The sequence below is a fragment of the Lytechinus variegatus genome, chromosome 6, assembly GCF_018143015.1.
Source record: "Lytechinus variegatus isolate NC3 chromosome 6, Lvar_3.0, whole genome shotgun sequence".
In the NCBI taxonomy this organism is placed as follows: Eukaryota; Metazoa; Echinodermata; class Echinoidea; order Temnopleuroida; family Toxopneustidae; genus Lytechinus; species Lytechinus variegatus.
Genome location: NC_054745.1, coordinates 43621026 through 43640083, shown reverse-complemented (window position 1 = coordinate 43640083; position 19058 = coordinate 43621026). Strand labels below are relative to the sequence as shown.

General features: G+C 35.9%; 1 protein-coding gene across 1 annotated transcript in view; it reads right to left on the bottom strand.

Moving 5' to 3' along the window:
- Positions 1-17920, bottom strand: part of LOC121417880 (MAM and LDL-receptor class A domain-containing protein 1-like) — a 166693-nt gene extending 148773 nt beyond the window's left edge. Inside the window, exons 1-12 of the mRNA XM_041611614.1 lie at positions 17713-17920; positions 15238-15488; positions 13283-13376; positions 9874-10023; positions 8466-8728; positions 7312-7408; positions 6663-6794; positions 5856-6004; positions 4946-5062; positions 3814-4048; positions 2115-2341; positions 576-708 (exon numbers count right to left, since the gene is read on the bottom strand). Coding sequence (XP_041467548.1) covers positions 576-708; positions 2115-2341; positions 3814-4048; positions 4946-5062; positions 5856-6004; positions 6663-6794; positions 7312-7408; positions 8466-8728; positions 9874-10023; positions 13283-13376; positions 15238-15488; positions 17713-17920 — 2056 coding nt within the window. The remainder of the gene's footprint in view (positions 1-575; positions 709-2114; positions 2342-3813; positions 4049-4945; positions 5063-5855; positions 6005-6662; positions 6795-7311; positions 7409-8465; positions 8729-9873; positions 10024-13282; positions 13377-15237; positions 15489-17712) is intronic.
- Between the last annotated feature and the right edge of the window lie 1138 nt (positions 17921-19058).

Below are 19058 nucleotides of genomic sequence, written 5' to 3'. Positions count from 1 at the left end.
ACAAGACGGTACGAAAATTTGCTTTAAATTCGTTTCAATAAAATTTATTTTTATCAGTATGAAAAGAACAATGTAAATAGTTAAAACGTGCCACAAATCAAACAGAGACATAAAGTATACTGAAAGGGCAGCAGCGAAAAATAAAATTAACCTCATCTACGGCCGATCATACATTGTATAATAATATTTTTAGATTATTAGTTTATGTCGTTGGAACAATATGAATTCAAATACGATAAAAATAAAGAATGGGAATAACGAATGAGGACTTTACTTATCAATTCCCCTCCAACAATGAAGTAAGCTGTATAATATCCATAATTATATGCCCATTCATTCTCGACATGGCTTAAGACATGTCCTTGTTTTTTGTGTAGCTCGTTAAGGATTATTTTGGTCTCTCATGGATTTTTTATGGTAAACAGAACCCTATAACAGAACTATCGTTAGGTTCAAGTCAAATGTTAATCCACCGATACTTCTTAGATTAGCAAACTTGATACGTTGCCCAATGATAACCCTTTTAATTTTTTATGCTTATTACGCCTATGGACGTAAGGCGATCATAACATTACCTGCTTCATCAGAGCAATCCCTGTTCTCAACCGTGATGTCATCGATGGAGATATCAGCGTATGGAGTAGGACCAATGGTACCTTTCAGGAGAATCTCATAGGAGTATGAACCAGATAGAGATTGTATGGGAACCTGTAGCAAAGTGAAAAGAGAAGGACCATTCCATATTATGATGATTAAGGGTGTATAGTCTAGCCCTCCCTGAAAATCATCTGTCTCTGTCTTAAACGAAAATGAAACCTATGAAACAAGAAAGCTTGTGCAAAAACAGAAAAATCAAAGAAACAGATAAACGAAAGTTTGAGAAAAAAATAATAAACAATAAGAAAGTTATGAGCATTATTGTAATGTTAATCCTCCCATTGGCAATGCGACAAAGATGTGTAGTGTCACATGTGAACAACTTTCCCATTACTTTTATATATTTCACTTAAATGCCTCTTTTCTCATTTCTATCAGTAAATCATATATTCTTTCTTCAGGAGCGCATTATGGATAAAGAATTTGTATCACCCTAAAAAGAGCAAAAATATAAATTTTCGTAGTATTCTATAGTCCATCAAAGGGAAAGTTGTTCACAGTTGTCACATTGCCAATGGGAGGATCTCCATAGCATTAGTGATCGAAATATTCAAATACTCATTATTCCCATTGTTTGATCGATGTTTCTCAAATTTTCTTTAATCTCATTCTTTGATTTTTCTGTTTCCTTAAACTAAATGTCAACTTGTTCCAAAGATTTCATTCTCCTTTGATAATAGTCGTAACGGTTCCAAGTTACCATTGCTTTATAAGCTTAATGAATTATGGGGATTAAGGGCATACAATAGATTGATAAGTTATGGGTTTGCCCAAAGTTAGTCATACCCGAAAGAAAATCCAGTCAAATCAAAACTCAGGAGAAAATAAATAAAATAAAATGTAAGAATCAGATTGGTTAACTTACGACCCAAATTGGACCAGCAAAATATTAGCTATGATTATTTTGATCAAAGTTGCAAAAGAATGAATTCATTATTCTTAGGCGGACTCTGAATTACAGTAAGCATGGTAGGAGATGCTGTTTAATGTCAGGGATATTGAGGAATGGTCTGTCCTTTTCCAACACAGAGCATTTATAATTTTTACCAGTGTCTTTCCCAAAAAGATTAATACTGAGGCCAAGTGCGGAAAGGTCCTTCAGAAAATAAAACAAATCCTTAATCTCTGTATTGGCCAATTTCATAACATTCGTACACTGCAAAAACTCCGGTGTTGATTGAACACCAGCCTGGAATCTATATATGTCCACACCAGAGAAGTGTTAACACCAGTTCGGTTTTGGTCGAAAAAAAGATAGGTGTTAATACAACCAAAATTAGTATCGGTTTGATTCCAAACTGCTGTTGTTTCAATACTTCTCTGGTGTGGACATATTATTCTGGTCTGGTGTTAAATCAACACCGGAGTTTTTGCAGTATATATTACACTTTTTAATCTAAGCATTTAAGAATGAATTATCAAGAAGCAGGGGTAAATTATATCATGATGGTACTTACAAAAGCTTGTTTCCATCCGTATCCCTTGTTTCCTTGTATGGTCCTGAGAGTCAGTTCTGGGGATAGACCCTCGGCAGTGATCTGTGTTATGAGATTACCTATCCCACTACCCATCATGAAATACCAGAACCCGAAGCATCGGGTTGTATCGGCTGTGAACACTGTGGATTTCAAGATGGCAGCATTTCCCTCTTCCAGGAACGAGCCTTCTAAGTAGATGTATTCACCTGCAGGGAATTGAAACAACTGATATGGTGATGTTATCCTGGTGATAACCCATCAATAATATACCATGTATTTCGCCAAATGGATTTGAGGCACGCTATTATCAAAGATGAACTGTTTGAAAAAGTATCTTTCAAGTTTTGAATAGTAAATTCATTTTTTGTGTGATAACGTTTGTTCTTTCAATATGGCAAAAAGTTTTGAAACTGAAGGCAAAATCTAAAAGACTTATGACACTAGCTAATAGGCTAATTCATATTCCCTTGATCTAGAAGAATTTCAAGTTGCACTTCTGAGAGTTCAGCCAATTTAGTTTACTATCAGTATGAAGTTGTTTTCGTTAAGTCTTCCCTACCTTTGATCTGATACAACTTTGTGCTATTCCCATTTATTCTAATCCACAATTGGTCTAGATTTTACTTCGCCCACTTAACATTTTTGTTTTGAGAAATGAAAATGTGCAAAAAAGTGGGGTCAGGTGGTGTTAAACCAAGTGGATATTGGACAAACTTGAAATTATAAAAACTGGCCGCTAATCGGAGAAGTGTCAATTGCACCGAACGTTAAGTAGTTTTGGTTACAATTCAAGACCAGTTGATTGTTATTGCAATCCTAAAATCGTGAAATAAATACATATGTGATATTGAGCAATCATAATAAGAACGTTTTTTTTTTCATCCGAGGATATAATGAAACGAATTGAAGATTAAAATAAAATATTTTTTGTTTTGGATTTGCCTGAAGACAAACTGCAATTAGAGCACCCATGCTGGAAATAAATCAGTGTTACACAATGTGTTAACATTACTCACCATGTTAAAATGTCATCAACACTGTTAAAATGCTCAAATCCAACAGTGTGAATATATTTTAATGCTGTGGACACCTCGACAGTGGGACTGTTCACAGCGTGTTCACATGGCCGACTATGTGAATATGTGATTCACACTGTTAAAGAGGCTCAAATTTAACAGTGTGAAGGTGATTTCACATCGTGTTCCACACTGTGAACAGACTGTGGCACACACAGTGGAACAGTGAAACTATATTTGCTCCTGCGACAATTTACCCGGACTCTATTTCGTCTAAGATGTAGGGTTAGGGTGAGGGTTGCAAAGTAATCCAGGGTTGAAGTTGGTCATTTGATTAGTGTGTGGAATTTACAGCAGAACAATTGTCGCCAGGAGCAAATGTCATGGAACCCAGGGGCCTGTTTCATAAAGCTGTTCGTAAGTTACGAATGACTTTACGCACGACTGGTGACCCTTTCTTGTGCTACATGACATATCCCTATGTAGCTGACTTATGTACACGAAACGAACATGTTCCAATCGTTCGTAAAGTTGTGTGTAACTTTAAGAACAGCTTTATGAAACACCACCCTGTGCTCTTCCTAGTAGCTGCACGAGATTGGCCGAGTCGGAAAATTGAGGACGCGGGTGTAGACCTAGTGGCAATATACGGCCAAACTCACCATCCTCAGTCCCATACGTGTGATCCACATCAGCTCCAGTGTTAGCCGATATCGTCTTTCCATTGTTACGCAGCCAGTTAGTGTCATCATCATTTTCTTCATTCTTCCACGTACAGTATCCATTCTCAAAGTCACAGCTACCAAAAGGTGAGCAGGGGAAATCCGCCAAGGTAATGTCATCTATTGCTATACCGCCTGGCCAGTCGATGTTATCACTGCTAGCTTCGAATGAAATCTTTGATAAGGTTGGTTGATAAAAGAGAAAGAAATTGAAGAATAGTCAGGAAACGATATCACACTTAACTACCAACATCATTAATGGTTTAAAAGTTAAGAATGAGTGACGTTATCAGAGGGATAGTAAAGTCAACACAGTGTGCGCATGACGTCATCATTCAATAATGAACTTCACGTGCTTCATTTTTAACGAAGTCCCAAAGTTTTTCTTTTTAAGAATTCTTATATCTCTTTCGTCACAATGAAGTTCAAACTGCAAAGCTATTAATTCACAGGATTTGCTCTCACGCATCGCCACACGAATTCATATTAATAATGTCATGTTCGGGGACGCACAAGAACTCCTACCCCTTCCAATTCCAACCCCAAATATGCTCAAACATTTGAAAAAAAAGTAGCATAGGCTTTCGGGCATGAATAGCTTATCAAACAAAGAGGATTTAAACTGATTCAACATAATTTGAAAATAGCAGGCACATTCCCATGCCAGAGCGCCGAGGATTTTTCTAAATTTTTAAAATTGATGTAGCATTAAAAAATTACGGACAAAGACCTAGCATAATTTATCTCCCTTGCAACACTAAAAATCGTTGTCAAGTGTTACAGAAGAAGTCCTAAAAACATAGGCGGTGGAAGCGCGGGGGGGGGGCTGTCCCCCTATTTTTTTGTCCCTCCTAAATTCGAGGTGGGGGACGCCCCCCTTTTTTGTTACTTGTCAAATGTTTTACCTGTATCCATCCCAAAATTTCAGGTGGACCCCCTACTTTTTGGTTTCTGCCGCCAATGCCTAGAAATGAGGGGGGGGGGGTTAACAATCGAATTTCTCACAAACAGGATTTTCTTCCTTTGCTTAAATACGGTAAATACTATGTTACTCACGTCAGAAGATCATTACCTTCATTTTCTGTGTTGTACTGACAAGGTTTGTTTCTTGAACATGCCATTCTGCAGGATGGCTAGCAGAATGCATCTCCCATAGTTTGGTTCGTTCTCCTCCTATCACCAAGAATACCTGTTGAATAATTATTTGTTTTATTTTCATCTGCATTGATAGTTACAAGAACACTTGTCGAAATATAAAATTGGTAAACAGAGTAGATACATTTCAAGTAAATATAGTTGACAGTGAAACAAATAAGGAATTTAATTGATCTCACAAAATGCATGAAAAACCAGAAAAATCAACTCGTGGTTCACAAAACATTGTAGATTGCGAGGAAATGAAATGTATTGAAATAACCAAAAATATTTTCAAACATGAAAACCGCAATTAAAATATTGTTTTTGTTTATTCATTTTATTCATAAATATTGAAAACACAAATTCTTTGTTTTTAATTGCTTCTTTCATTTATTTCATCCTATTTATTTCATTATACGCATCATCACCACTGTCTAATTTTATGAATAAATACAATGCACAAGTACACTCTAAACATGAAGTGCTTATTCAGCTCTTAAAGGGCGTGTATAGTGACTGCACTTCGGAGTGCTGATTTTTCTCGTTGAAATTTGAACTAGACAAAACAGCACTCCGAAGTGCAGTCACTATACACGCTCTTTAAGAGCTGAATTAGCACTTCATTTTTTAGAGTGTATAATCATAACAAATTAGTATATACTTAGTCGTAGAAAAGGTAAAAAAGGAGAATAGCAAAGGCCATAGACATCTGGAGCACAATCATGCTATTTTTATAATATTTGTCAGAACACTTGTAAACAGTACGAACATAAAATACAATAGAAAAAAAATAGTGTGTAAATTAACTATGTAAACTATGTAAATGAACTATATTTACTCATTACCTTTAGTACAGATACGGTAGACGTCCCCATGTAGTACCAGAACTGAAAACATTGACCTTTAACCCCGGTCGCATCGAACATACCGGTCTCAATAATCCCTTTCTGATTCTTCGATGTCAAAGATGAAATATCAGCAAAAAGAACGTGTCCTTTAAAAGGGAAAGAGTAAAAAGCAGGCATGTTGGATGAAGGTAAACTATTACCTGGGGTCTTCCAACGAGGCATTAGGTCCACGAGGCCGAAGGTTTCGTCTGTCTACATAGAAAATTGTTTTCTGCATAGCGTATTGCTATAAAACCTGCTTCCGTTTTTAAAAACCGAACTTACAAAATGAATTTTATATGGTCAAATGGCTAAGGTGGCTAGGTTTTCCTTATCATTATTATTTATGCATACGTATAGACAAAGTACGTAACAGTCGGGACCTCAGACCTTTTTCTACTATATCTCTCCGAATAAAAACAAACATTTTATTATCCCGAGCATGTAAATGTAGACCCCAGTTAACTGACTTCATTTTCTTCAACTGTTCTTATTTTCCAGAAAGCTATTTTTCTTTCAAATTAGTAACAAATGTAACCCTATCAACAGCAGAGCAAGTAAATAAATACCTGTATGAAGGACATCAAGTAATTTAAGCGCTTGAAAGTGCAATTAATGAAATATATTTCTTTAATGATTATTATTCTCTAAAATAGAAAGTAGATGCTAAGATAAATTGTAATTGCTATGCATTGTTTGAATGGTCGTTGTCCGGAAGTGGGTTTCTTTGGTAGTGATCAAGACGAATTCCTGAATATATATTACCTGCTGCAGTTCGGTAAGTGCTGTCGATAGAGGGCGTGTTGACATCTGAACTTGGCTGGATGACATTCCAGTTGAAGTTACTTCCGCTTCCGGAAGTGTAGCCGCAATCTCCGCTCTCAAAATCACAGTGATCTGAAATGCCAAAATAAACATTAATGCAGTAATGACGAGAGTGAAATCATAAAATTATGATATTTTTTCTACTTATGACATTTAAAACAATTTTGACCAAATAAATCTGTTGTTAAGATCTGTTGATACAAAATATAAATTTGACTATGTATTGTTTGATTTTGTTGTGCTTTGTGAACGGAAAATGAATAAAATCTAATCTAATCTAATCAAATATTCTGACAAAGTTAGTATTAAGCGCTATATAAGCAAGTATAATTATTATTATCAACAGATATTAAAATGCACCTTTAGCTAATGGAAATAAAATATGATTGAAAAACTGGGTTAGCACGACAATTCTAACCAGTTGTGAGTGAAGCCTGCCCATTTCTTTCTTTATTCATTTTTTGCAGCTCTGTGAAAGAACCTCGTAAGATCTCGTGAAGTTATTATAGCTATTCAAAATAAAAATTGATTAATACATTCTCCACTTCCTGGGGAACAATATTATACAAGATTATATATTTGTACTTACTTGGTGTTGGACATTTGCCGTCGTGAAACGAGATATCGTCAACTGCAATGTCTCCATACCCGATGTTTTCTAATGAAATTCCTCCTTCTACGACAAGCTGTTGTAACAAAAGTTGGGGAAAAACCAATTTAATCAAAACTTTGCCTAATTCCTAACGGACAATAATTATGCCTTTCAAAAGAGATACATTTTCAATGGCAGAAAGGAGCTTAATAAAAACTAGAAAACTACTGAGATAAGATCCTTGAATTTAAATCACATCTTACTACGTCTAGCTAAGGCTACTCAAGAAACACAAAATGCGTGAAGGGTGGAAAATGTGGAGAAGGGACGAGATTAAGTAATAAGTGTATTCCACCCTCGGCCTTTTCAAGGGGTGATTTACCAATTTCCATGTTTTAATTTTTTAAAGTAAATACATTCTTTGTTAAGTATTCAGATTGATAATTCAAAGGGCTTTACAATAATCAGCCAATACATATCGACTGTAAACGTCACATTTGTTAGTGTATCCCTATTGACAGTAGCGGACCGTGACCCGGAGGAGACAGAGCATGGGGGGGCACTGCATTGTCTGTGAATAATGCTGTGCCCCCCCCAATGCTTTGTCTCCTCCGGGTCACGGTCCGCCACTGCCTATTGCCAATGTATGACAGTATAAAGATACATGTGTAGTCTGACAACTTATTAAATAACAATCATTGCTGATGAAATGCCTCGCTGGAAAGAACACCTTGTCATACAGTGTAATATCCGTGTGTTCACATACTGGACTTTATGAAAATATTATTCACACTGTTAAAACGCTCAAACTCACAGCGTGTTCACGTGGTCTACTATCTTAATATGTGATTCAAACTGCTGAAATACTCATTGAAGTTGGTTCACACTGTTTCTTCCACACTACACACACTGTGGCACACACCTGAGGAGTGTTTCATGAAAGGACCTGTCGAACGTTTTATCCGACAAGTCCTGTTTTATCCGACAGTTACTATGGTAACAGTGACTCTCAGCCAATCATTATCAAGGAAAGTTGTCAGATCTGACAGCTTGTCGGACGAAAATGTTCATTTGATGAAACGCTCCTCAAGAGACACTGTATTCTTTCCAGTAGGGCACTCCCATGGTCACTGACGGTTATGCCTACCTACCCGGTATGGATCGGAGCCAGTGAATTGTAGCTGTGCTTGATTCCACTGTGGACCTCTAGGTTGTGTCTCAGTCCATATCAAGGTCTGCGGATCATCGCTTCCTTCAATCTTCTGGTATAGACTCAGGACACCAAGGGTTGAACCAAACATGTGGTACCAAAAATCCATACAGTACCCATTGTCACTGTTCTTTATGACGTCAGAGATGAGAAGAGCTTTGGCACCCAAGGCAGCACCGCTAGCTTCGACGTAGATGTAATATCCTGAACGAAAAAATACATGCATATGTAGGTTGGTTAAAGATACAACTAAGCATCACCATGGTTATAGAACAACGCCATCTTTGTCCTGGCTTGCGCTAATCTGGTACTACTGCCACGCTTCATGTACCCATCACACACCTAAATAGATATTGAGACCGTGCCTTTGTCGTCTATAATTGCTGCACGCCTATATGAAACTCCCTCCCATTTCACTCCGTGAAATATACGACATCTAACTCTTCAAATCTTCTCTCAAAACTCACTTATTTCAACAGATGTGTAGTAATTAGCTTACCTGGATTAGTCTGCGCCTATAAACATGATGAATATAAATATGGCGCAATATATCTGTGGGCCAGCATCATCATTATGGTAAGAAGATTTAGGATACAGATCCTATAGAAGATCTAACACACGGCAACAACATATGATTTTCTTTATTATTGCTTCGCTTTTGCAAAATCAAAAGGCGGATGATATCCCCTTTAAACATTTTGATTGAAAGATAATACCATATGAACACACTGTGGCAAATAAAAAATATCATCTTTTTATGTCTTTCCTTTTTCTATCTTTTTCAATTCAATTTTTATTTCAGAGCCCCCACCCTCTTGGGCGCCCCTCACCTTTCTTTCTCCCACTCTCCCTTCTCTTTTTGCCAATTCAGTTTATTTCCTTTACACTGTAGTATAGTGAATTGGATGACGATTCGCAGTTAACTGGTGAACCTAAACATCCACACCCCTCTTTCCTGACCTCTCGTACTCTATCCCTATCCTTTAATGATAATAATAATAATAATAATTGGCATTTATATAGCGCTTTATCAATCTACGACTGTTCAAAGCGCTTAACAATTATTATTACCCGGTCACTGGATTCATAGCATTCCAAGCAGCCTATTAGGCGCAAACATACTAAACCAACCACAATGACGGTTGTTTCCTACCGGTACCCAATTAGCACCTGGGTGAGAGTGGCAAAGTGTGGATTGACGCCTTGCCAAAGGGCGCTAGGCCATGGTGGGATTCGAACACACGACCCTCTGATTACAAGGCGAGAGTCAGAACCGCTACACCACGGCGCTTCCACACTTTTATCTGTCTACCTTTCTCATTAACGTTCTCTCCTCTTTTTTAGCCCACCTGTCTTATCTCCTTTTGTATGGTCATTTGAAGGACCGGTTGATGTGGATTGGGTTGGACCAGAATGTCTTATCCATTTGATCTTAGGGTTAGGAGTAGAAGACCAGGAGCAAAAATCTTGATCAAAATCACAACTGTGGGCATCTGGCACTGGGAAAAAGCACATTAGAAAGACAAAAAGATCAATGACAAATATCGAACACAATCGAACGACGAAAGATTATTAGTCCAGGATAGGCCCCATAGGAAATTGACCAAACCTTGTTTTTTTATATATACAATATTTTTTGATGGTTTCTTGTCAATTCGAGGGTGCTGATTACGAATCTGAATGATGCCACTCGTGTAACCTTGAGCATTTTCCGCAAATTGGCAAAATCCAATATGGCCGCCAAAATATGCAAATTACTCATGAAATTCATAAAATTGTCCGCACATTGGCTGTGAAATGCATGAAATTGTGTGGCAGGAGTGAAATACAATCTTAAAAAATAATTTTTGACAAAATATTTATCTTCCTGATATTCAAAATGGCCGCCATAGGCCATTCTATACACTATCATGTACAATATGAATAGGGAAAACTAATTTTCACAAAAATGAGCACTAAATTGCAAAAATCGCGATGTATGAACGAAGTAATATATGCAAATCATCATTACTAATGAGATATATTACTTATTATGTCAAATATGGGAACATTGCTGTATTTCGATATCTAAAATAGCCGCCACTGGCCCAAAGAGTATTATGTACAATGGCAATTTAATGGCCGGGGCCAAAAAAATGAGAAGATTGAGCATTAAAATGCATATTATTAAGATAAACGAGTGGAATACTGACTAAAAACATAGTTGTAAATATGCCATTTATGTGGTAAATGCTGTATTTTGAAATTCAAAATGGCCGCCATAGTCCCTATCTTCATCATGTACAATGCGAATAGAGAAACTAATTTTCACACGAGTAAGAAACATAAAATGCATGTAATTGTGATCTATGAGTAAAATATTGTCTGACAACATGTTTTATAGCAAGACATATCATTTCTTTTTGTCATGCATGAGATAAATACTGTATTATGAAATTCAAAATGGCCCCTATAGGCCCTAACAGTATTATCTACAATGTGAATTGGGACATATAATTTTGTACGAATTTGGATTTGCTTGACTATGACATCCATATAATCCTGTTGTATGAGTAAAACGTTGTTTGAAAACATTTTTTTTAATCATCGCATTTCTTATTTCATATAATTGATAAATACTGTATTTTGACATTCAAAATAACCTCTACAAGCCCTAACTAAATTATGTAACATTCGAACAGGGAAACTAATTTCCACAAGAGTGAGAATCATAAAATGCATATAACTGTGATGTATGGGTAAAGATATTGTCTTAAACATTATTTCTAACTAAATACATCACATATGGGTCGTGGACATGGTGGAGGTAATAAATGGTGTAATTTGAAATCCAAAATGGCTGCCATAGGTCCTAAAAGTATTGTGTACATTGTAACATGGGACATATAATTTTGACAGAATTTGGCTTTGCTTGACTCTACATATTGCATATAATTGTGAATTGTGATGTAAAGGTGAATAATTGTCTAAAACCATGGTTTCTAACTAGATATATCATAATGTTGTGTAATTAAGGTGATAAATGCTGCATTTTTAAATTGAAAATGGCCACCATAGGAACTTATCGTATAATATACATTTTGGGTGGAGACAAATCACGTTCACAAAAAGGGCATATGGCAGCCATTTTGAATGTTGAAATACAGTATTTATCACCTAAATTACATAAGATATGATATATTTTGTTATAAATAATGTTTTCAGACAACGTTCCACTCATACATCACCATTTGACCAAGCAAAGCCAAATTCGGTTCAAATGATTTGTTCCCATTCATATTGTGTATAATACCGTAAGGGACTGTAGCGGCCATTTTAACTTAAAAATAACCGTATTTATCACCTAACTGGCAGAATAAATGATATATCTTAATAGAAATTATGCTTTCAGACAATATTTTACTCATAGATCACTATTACGTGCATTTATGGTGCTCACTCCTGTGAATATTGGTTTCCCACTTTGCATTGTACATAATACGGTTAATGTCGATGGCGGCCATTTCGAAAGTCGAAATACAATATTTAACACAAACTTAAAACCTGAATGATATATTTCGTAAGAAAATAAGTTTTTAGACAGTATCCAATTAATTTATCACATATATATGCATTTTAGCGCTCACTCTTGTGATTTCTTTTCTCCCATTTCTCATTTCTGTATAATACTTTTAGGGCCTTTGGCAGCCATTTTGAATATCAGAATACAACATTCACCACATACATGGCATATTAGTAATATATTCCGTTAATAATTATGTTTATAGTTAGTATTACAACTGTTTAATCTTCATAATAAGCATTTTAGTGATCACTCTTGAGAATTTTTTGGCCCCCATTGCCATTGTACGCAATACTGTTTGGGCCAGTGGCGGCTATTTTAGATATCAAAATACTGCAATTTTCCTATATATGACATTACAAATGCTATATCTCGTTAGTAATGGTGATTTGCATATATTACTTCGTTCATACATCGCGATTTTTTGCAGTTTAGTGCTCATTTTTGTGAAAATTAGTTTTCCCTATTCATATTGTACATGATAGTGTATAGAATGGCCTATGGCGGCCATTTTGAATATCAGGAAGATAAATATCAATTTGTCAAAAATTATTTTTTAAGATTGTACTTCACTCCTGCCACACAATTTCACGCATTTCACAGCCAATGTGCGGACAATTTTATGATTTTCATGGGTAATTTGCATATTTTGGCGGCCATATTGGATTTTGCCAATTTGCGGAAAATGCTCAAGGTTACACGAGTGGCATCATTCAGATTCGTAATCAGCACCCTCGAATTGACAAGAAACCATCAAAAAATATTGTATATATAAAAAAACAAGGTTATGCCTCTTCTATCCTGGACTATATCAAATCTAGTGCTGCATGTATGTCTTCCACAACTGATTCACCTTTATCTTCTCATTTACAATTCTTAAAATTCAAAGTTAGTTTCTATCTTCATTTCCTACATATTTCGATTGAAATTAAACATTTGACAATGGTATACCCTTGCAGACTCGTTGAATAAAAAGATATACTGAGAATTGATAGATACACGAATGAGTGAATGAATGAATGCTTTATTGATTGTTTGATTGAATGAATGAATGAATAAGATAGTAAATGATGAATGTGAATATTGTTTGAATGGAGGAGAAATTAATGGACAACTCACTGATGAGCACATGAAATAATGCATGTATCAAAACTGTATGAAAGAGTTGATGAATTGATTATTGGGTGAAAACTTACAATCATCTGGACACACGATTCCTGTTTTAATTGACAGATCATCTATGGCCATATCTGAGTAATGCGATCCGCCAAGCTCGCCAGTAATATACATCTAAGTGAAAGTGAATTGAAATGCATTAAATTTATTCGTTTTTTGGTGATATATTAGCATATATAAGTCAATCAAAGGATACAATCGTATTCTTAGTGTATGTTTAGTGAAATTATAATTGTTAGTAATAAAGTCTTCCAGAGTGAATATTAAGCTTCTAACGCGCTTCTTAAAGCATACCCTTATTTACAAAATGATATATCCACACATTCAAGTACGTGATTTCATGTAGAAGTAAAATGGGTATAGGCTTCAAAAAGTTCAAATAATAAAAGAAAACAATTAATGTTTGAAGTTTGGAGGTCACTCAAGAATGAGGAGATGTATATATACACGCTTTGCATTATCTAAGTATAACAAGTTTACAAGCCGTTCTAACAAAAATGTGAGAAAGAAAGTGTACTTTCTTTAACTTTTTAAAACCATTTTTCACAATATGAGGAAGAATTATTCTTTCCGATAAGCTAGTTTCTCATTTTCATTTCTTGAACGTCAAATAAAAGATGATTTTCGGACTGCTAGTTACCCATTCATAATTGTTTTAAAATTTTCAATTTCAAAATTAATGAATCAATAAATAAAAAGTAATTGACATACGATATGTTACCAGAATGAAATTTATAATTGGACGCATTTAAAAGGTTTGAAGTTTTGGGTTATGTTTAGCCTTTTTGCTACGAACAATAACAATTATCTTGATTTTGTAATTATAAACATAATTCATTGATTTTACCTTACATATCTTATTGCAATATTGTTTGGGGATCCTACAAGCAACACCTATTGAACCGCATCTTTATTCTTCAAAAGAGAGCAGTTCGTATAATATGCCATAAATCCTTTCTAAGTCATAGCACACCTCTTTTCTTAAAATTAAATATACTCCCAATTTCTTTACTACATGATTTTCAATTATCCGTTTTAATGTATTCCTATTGTAACAGCCTTCTGCCTAATAATGTTGACAACATTTTTCAAACCAATATGGATATCCAGAAATATAATACTAGAAAGTTAGCTGATACTCATGCAATATATGGCCATTATTCTTTCTCAAACAACATATTTTTATGTAGGGGACCCATTATTTGGAATAAGAACCCTCAACATTTTAAGCAGTGCAAAACCCTTCAAAGCTTTAAAAGACATTTAAAAATTCATCTCATGCAGAAAGTCTAGTAATATTGATATAGATACACTTTTACACTTTTTTTTATGTTTGTTTGTTTTGTATTTCCTTACTGCATTTGTTTTTTTATTGTGTTGTTCTGTGTTAGTTTCATGATCACTAATTTATAAGTTCCTTGTAACTTTTCAGAAAAAAAATAACAGAGTCCTTCTAAAAATTGTCATAACGGGAAATTCCAGGCAATTTAATTAAACATGGGTATTGGAAAAGGGGGAATGGAGTTTTATGAGGATAACTTTGTAAGTTTCCACACACCAAATACCAACTGTCCGTAGTCTTACGCAATTCATGTTAGATTACAACGTGGAGTGTGCACAGCAAAAACTGTGGTGTTAACCGGTGTACATAGAGAACCACACCAGTTATTTTACACCGGTCTTAAGTTGGTGGTGTTAGTTTTACACCTATACGTGTTATTACAACACCTATGGTTGTTAAATTTACACTCTTTGTTGTTATGTTCAATCTCTAGGGTGCTATTTTAACACCTCAGGGTGTGGTCCTCTATTAACACCAATTGGTGTCAGTTTTAACACCACAGTTTTTACAGTGCGACTACAAATATTCTCGAGACTGTGCTGTAGTAACGGTTTATTAGCATTTTGTTTTATTGTTATCATTTTAAAGATTTTTCTGACAGTGTTGAGATCGGGGAAATGGATGAGTATGTACCTGAGACGAGCTTGAAGTGGACTGCAACCAAACGTTTGCCTGCTTCCACAGATTCCCTTGGTCGCCCGCTTTCTTCCACTTCTCCTGGTTTTGAGGGCTATACACTGTCAATGTACCCATGGTTGTCCCCAGCATATGATACCAGAATGAGACACATGCTCCCCCAGCGGGGAGGGCGGGGATGGTCGGCGATATGATGGTCGCCTTGTCCCCAGTACTGGCATCAGCACCTTCGATGTACAGGTAAAATCCTGTATGGGTGGCAGCAAAATGAGAGAGAGAGAGAGTAGAGAGGAGGGATTGAGGAATAACAATGAATTTCATTTAATTTTACACAATCAGACAGTTCGGAAATTCGGTCGTATACATAAAAAGTTTTATATCAAATTTACATGTGGATCACATGCGCTACAGAACGACATATAAAAACCGAGATAATTATAAGAAACTATATTAAATTACAGTAATGGTACAAATGCCCCCCAAATGGAGAATAACTTGTAACATGTCAAAGGGTATTTATATTGCGCACATATCCACTTTGTTAGGTGCTCAAGGCGCTCCTATATTACCCGGCTAAGCTAGGCGTTCATAGCGCACACAGCTTTTTAAGGAATAACTTCCTACCGGTACCCAGTTACCTCACCTGGGTCGAGTGCAGCACATTGTGGATCAGTTTCTTGCTGAAGGAAATTACGCCATGGCTGGGATTCGAACCCACGACCCTTTATTTCAAAGTCCGAAGACTAATCCACTGGGCCACAACGCTCCACAAAGTAAAGAGGATCGTTTGGAAAACAAATAGACAGAACGTGAATACGGCTAGATGCTCTTTGACGAATCATAAATATTTAATATCGGCCCCATATTGTATTCAGCATTGATATCGCAGGAGACGGGGTTTAATATTACTGTTATGCATAATCAATATTATTACTTAATTTTATGGTTGCCATTGTTGAGCATGTCGGTTGGTCAGGGAGGGATAACCTCGGATCACAGTTATCAAGTTAGCCTTTTTTCAAATTCAGACAGCTAAGCTACATGTATCCACAAACGGTTCTGTTTTGATTCATATATATTGTTGGATCCTCATTGTTATTGCCATTTTGATAATTAATAAATACAAAAAGAAATAAATGGTAAAAAAACAACAACACATACAAACATGATGAATTAAGACTTTGAATCCGGTATCCATGTACATTTCATGACCCCAGCCCTCCACCCCCCCCCTTCCCCGAAAAAAATCCTCCCCCAAATAAAAAAAAAAAAATAATGGACATTGAAAATAGGCTTTGTATGAGTTCAATCTTTAATTCATCATCATTTTGTCAGTCCTGGTGGGTGTTTCATAAAGCTGTTCGTAAGTTAAAAGCGACTTTAAGAACGACTGGTGGTCCTTTCTTACGTGCTAAATATTCACAACTTATAATGGTGAACATCATTTACCATAAGAAAAAGTCGCTCTTAACTTACGAAAAGCTTTTTGAAATAAGCCCCTGGAATTAGCAGAAAAAACACGGTGTCCAAAAATGTGTACACCATTGTAACCACACACTGTGGATCATTTCAACAATGTGTATAAGATTTTCACATGGCCCACTAAAACACTCTCTTCTTTTTTACTGGGTCCAATCTGGTTCAGATTTTAAAGAAATTCAAGATAGTTTCGCCAAACGATGACATCAGTTATATCTTTTCATCGACACAAAATATCAATACAATGAACACTGACATAATAAGTACTCCAGAGGCTCTCACTGCTCGAGACCTAGGCTCACTCCGACGTTAAATTCGGTTACCTAATCATTATTTAGGAAGAAACAGCAACATAAACCCAGGGATTTTATTTCCTGTTTGTAAATTGTTTAAACCCCACCTGGTCACACCGCCGGAGCGTTGTTGGAGCGGAGAGAAAAAATCATCACCGCTCGCTACCGTTCACCATTTTTTATTTCGATTGTCCCACCCCCCTAATTTTTGTGAGCGAAATTCGACCCTCTCTCCCTACCGCTCCACGGCCACTCCAACAACGCTCGGACGGTGTGACCAGGCCTAAAGAAGTAATGCTTTTTTAATTGATATATTTCACATATAATCATTTGTCAATGTATAATGTGAAAAATGGATATGCATAATGTAAGCTGTGAATCTCGAACCACATGAAGTTTATTAAAGTCACTTTCATTTCTGCCATAGCTTACCCCCCCCCCCAAAAAAAAAAATGTTGTTTTATTTCAATGTAAGCACTTCCAAGTTTATTTTCAGATTCATTATTATCATTATTTATTCGGCATAATCAAACATAATATACAAAATATACAAACAATAGGATAAGGAGAGTCACATGGATGCTGGGAAAGGAAAAAGATTAACTAAATAACTATAACCCGAAGGTCTTCCTTTCCAATTTATCATTTATCATCCTCTCATTTAAAATATATGTATATATAATTTCTCGGTAATCATTACCTGAGCCTGATGTATGATCTCCGGACGGTCCAGTCCTTGGAGTCGGAGTAGGTCCAGAGTTCCTGGTCCAGACTAGTTTATTCGATAAATCAAAGGTCCATCCACATTGATCACTTTCAAAATCACAGTCGAAATTCGGAACTTGAGCGTCACCCAAGACACCAGGGGTTAACACAACCAGGAAGATAGTTACTGTATAATACCACATGTCTGCAGCATGGGGTCTGGCCTCAGAGAGGCTGCGACGAGTATCGAATCCTAGGCCCACTGGGCAAAGGTGTTTGGTGCTAACCACAGGGCTAACCTTGTAAATTCTGCTCGATTTTGCTATGTCAGTAGTTAATAGAAATATTTATGGCCACTTAATTTGAAAAGTTAATCCTTCATAGATAAAACTATCGTTGAACGTATTTATGCAACAGATCGCCAATACACTCCCCCTTCTTCAGATAACATCACTCAAGAAAAAAGAATCTAAAGTATATCAAATATTCTGTAGAAAGACAAAGCAACCATGTGCCCCGATCCTGGACAGTTTCCTTCTCTAAAGAAAGAAACATGCATCAAGATGGCTGCCGGTGGTAACTCCTCAGGTCAAATACCAGTTATGGAATGGTAACCGGTAGCTGTTTTTTTAATCTGAAACTATTTATTAACTTAAAAGAAAATAGGAGTACATGTGTGCCAGTTGGTGATAGGATAGCGACGAGGTTTATGAGAAGGGTTAAGGTGCAAAAAGGGTATATATTGATTGGAGATTTGTGTACTAGAAATAAAAAAAAGAATTTATTACTGCACAATATAATTTTATGCATTGTAAACAATGGGGTTCCATGCAATCTTGTGGAAAGATTTGAGATTTGTTTTTGCCTGAAGTTATAACATACTCCAGATTGGACCTTTATACAGTGCGTATCAAAAAAGGACAGATTTGTAAAGTCTATAATGTTTTTTGTTTCAGATTATATAGTCTATATTTTGGCGTTAATAGTTGATCGGAAGTCTTAACTTTCAAATGTTATTAACAGAAAAAAAAATTGTTCATGCCTGAGCACTGGCAAACATGGAATGTTTTTGTCTGGGGTTAAAAAGGAGGCTTGCTCCAAAATGGCATAACATAATAAGTATGATCATCGGATTTCTTGCTAATCAGCAGACTTCCCCTTAACCTTTTCATTATATTTGCCATAATTTTCAAATCATACGGTCAGAATTTATTTTCAAATCTGCATGAATTTTTCTGTTGTTATTTCTTTTTAATATGTTCTCTTTTAGCTTTGAATATTCTTTTTAAAGCAAAAACACAAATTTGTCAACCGAAGTATGGGAAGGCGTGTATTTTTTTT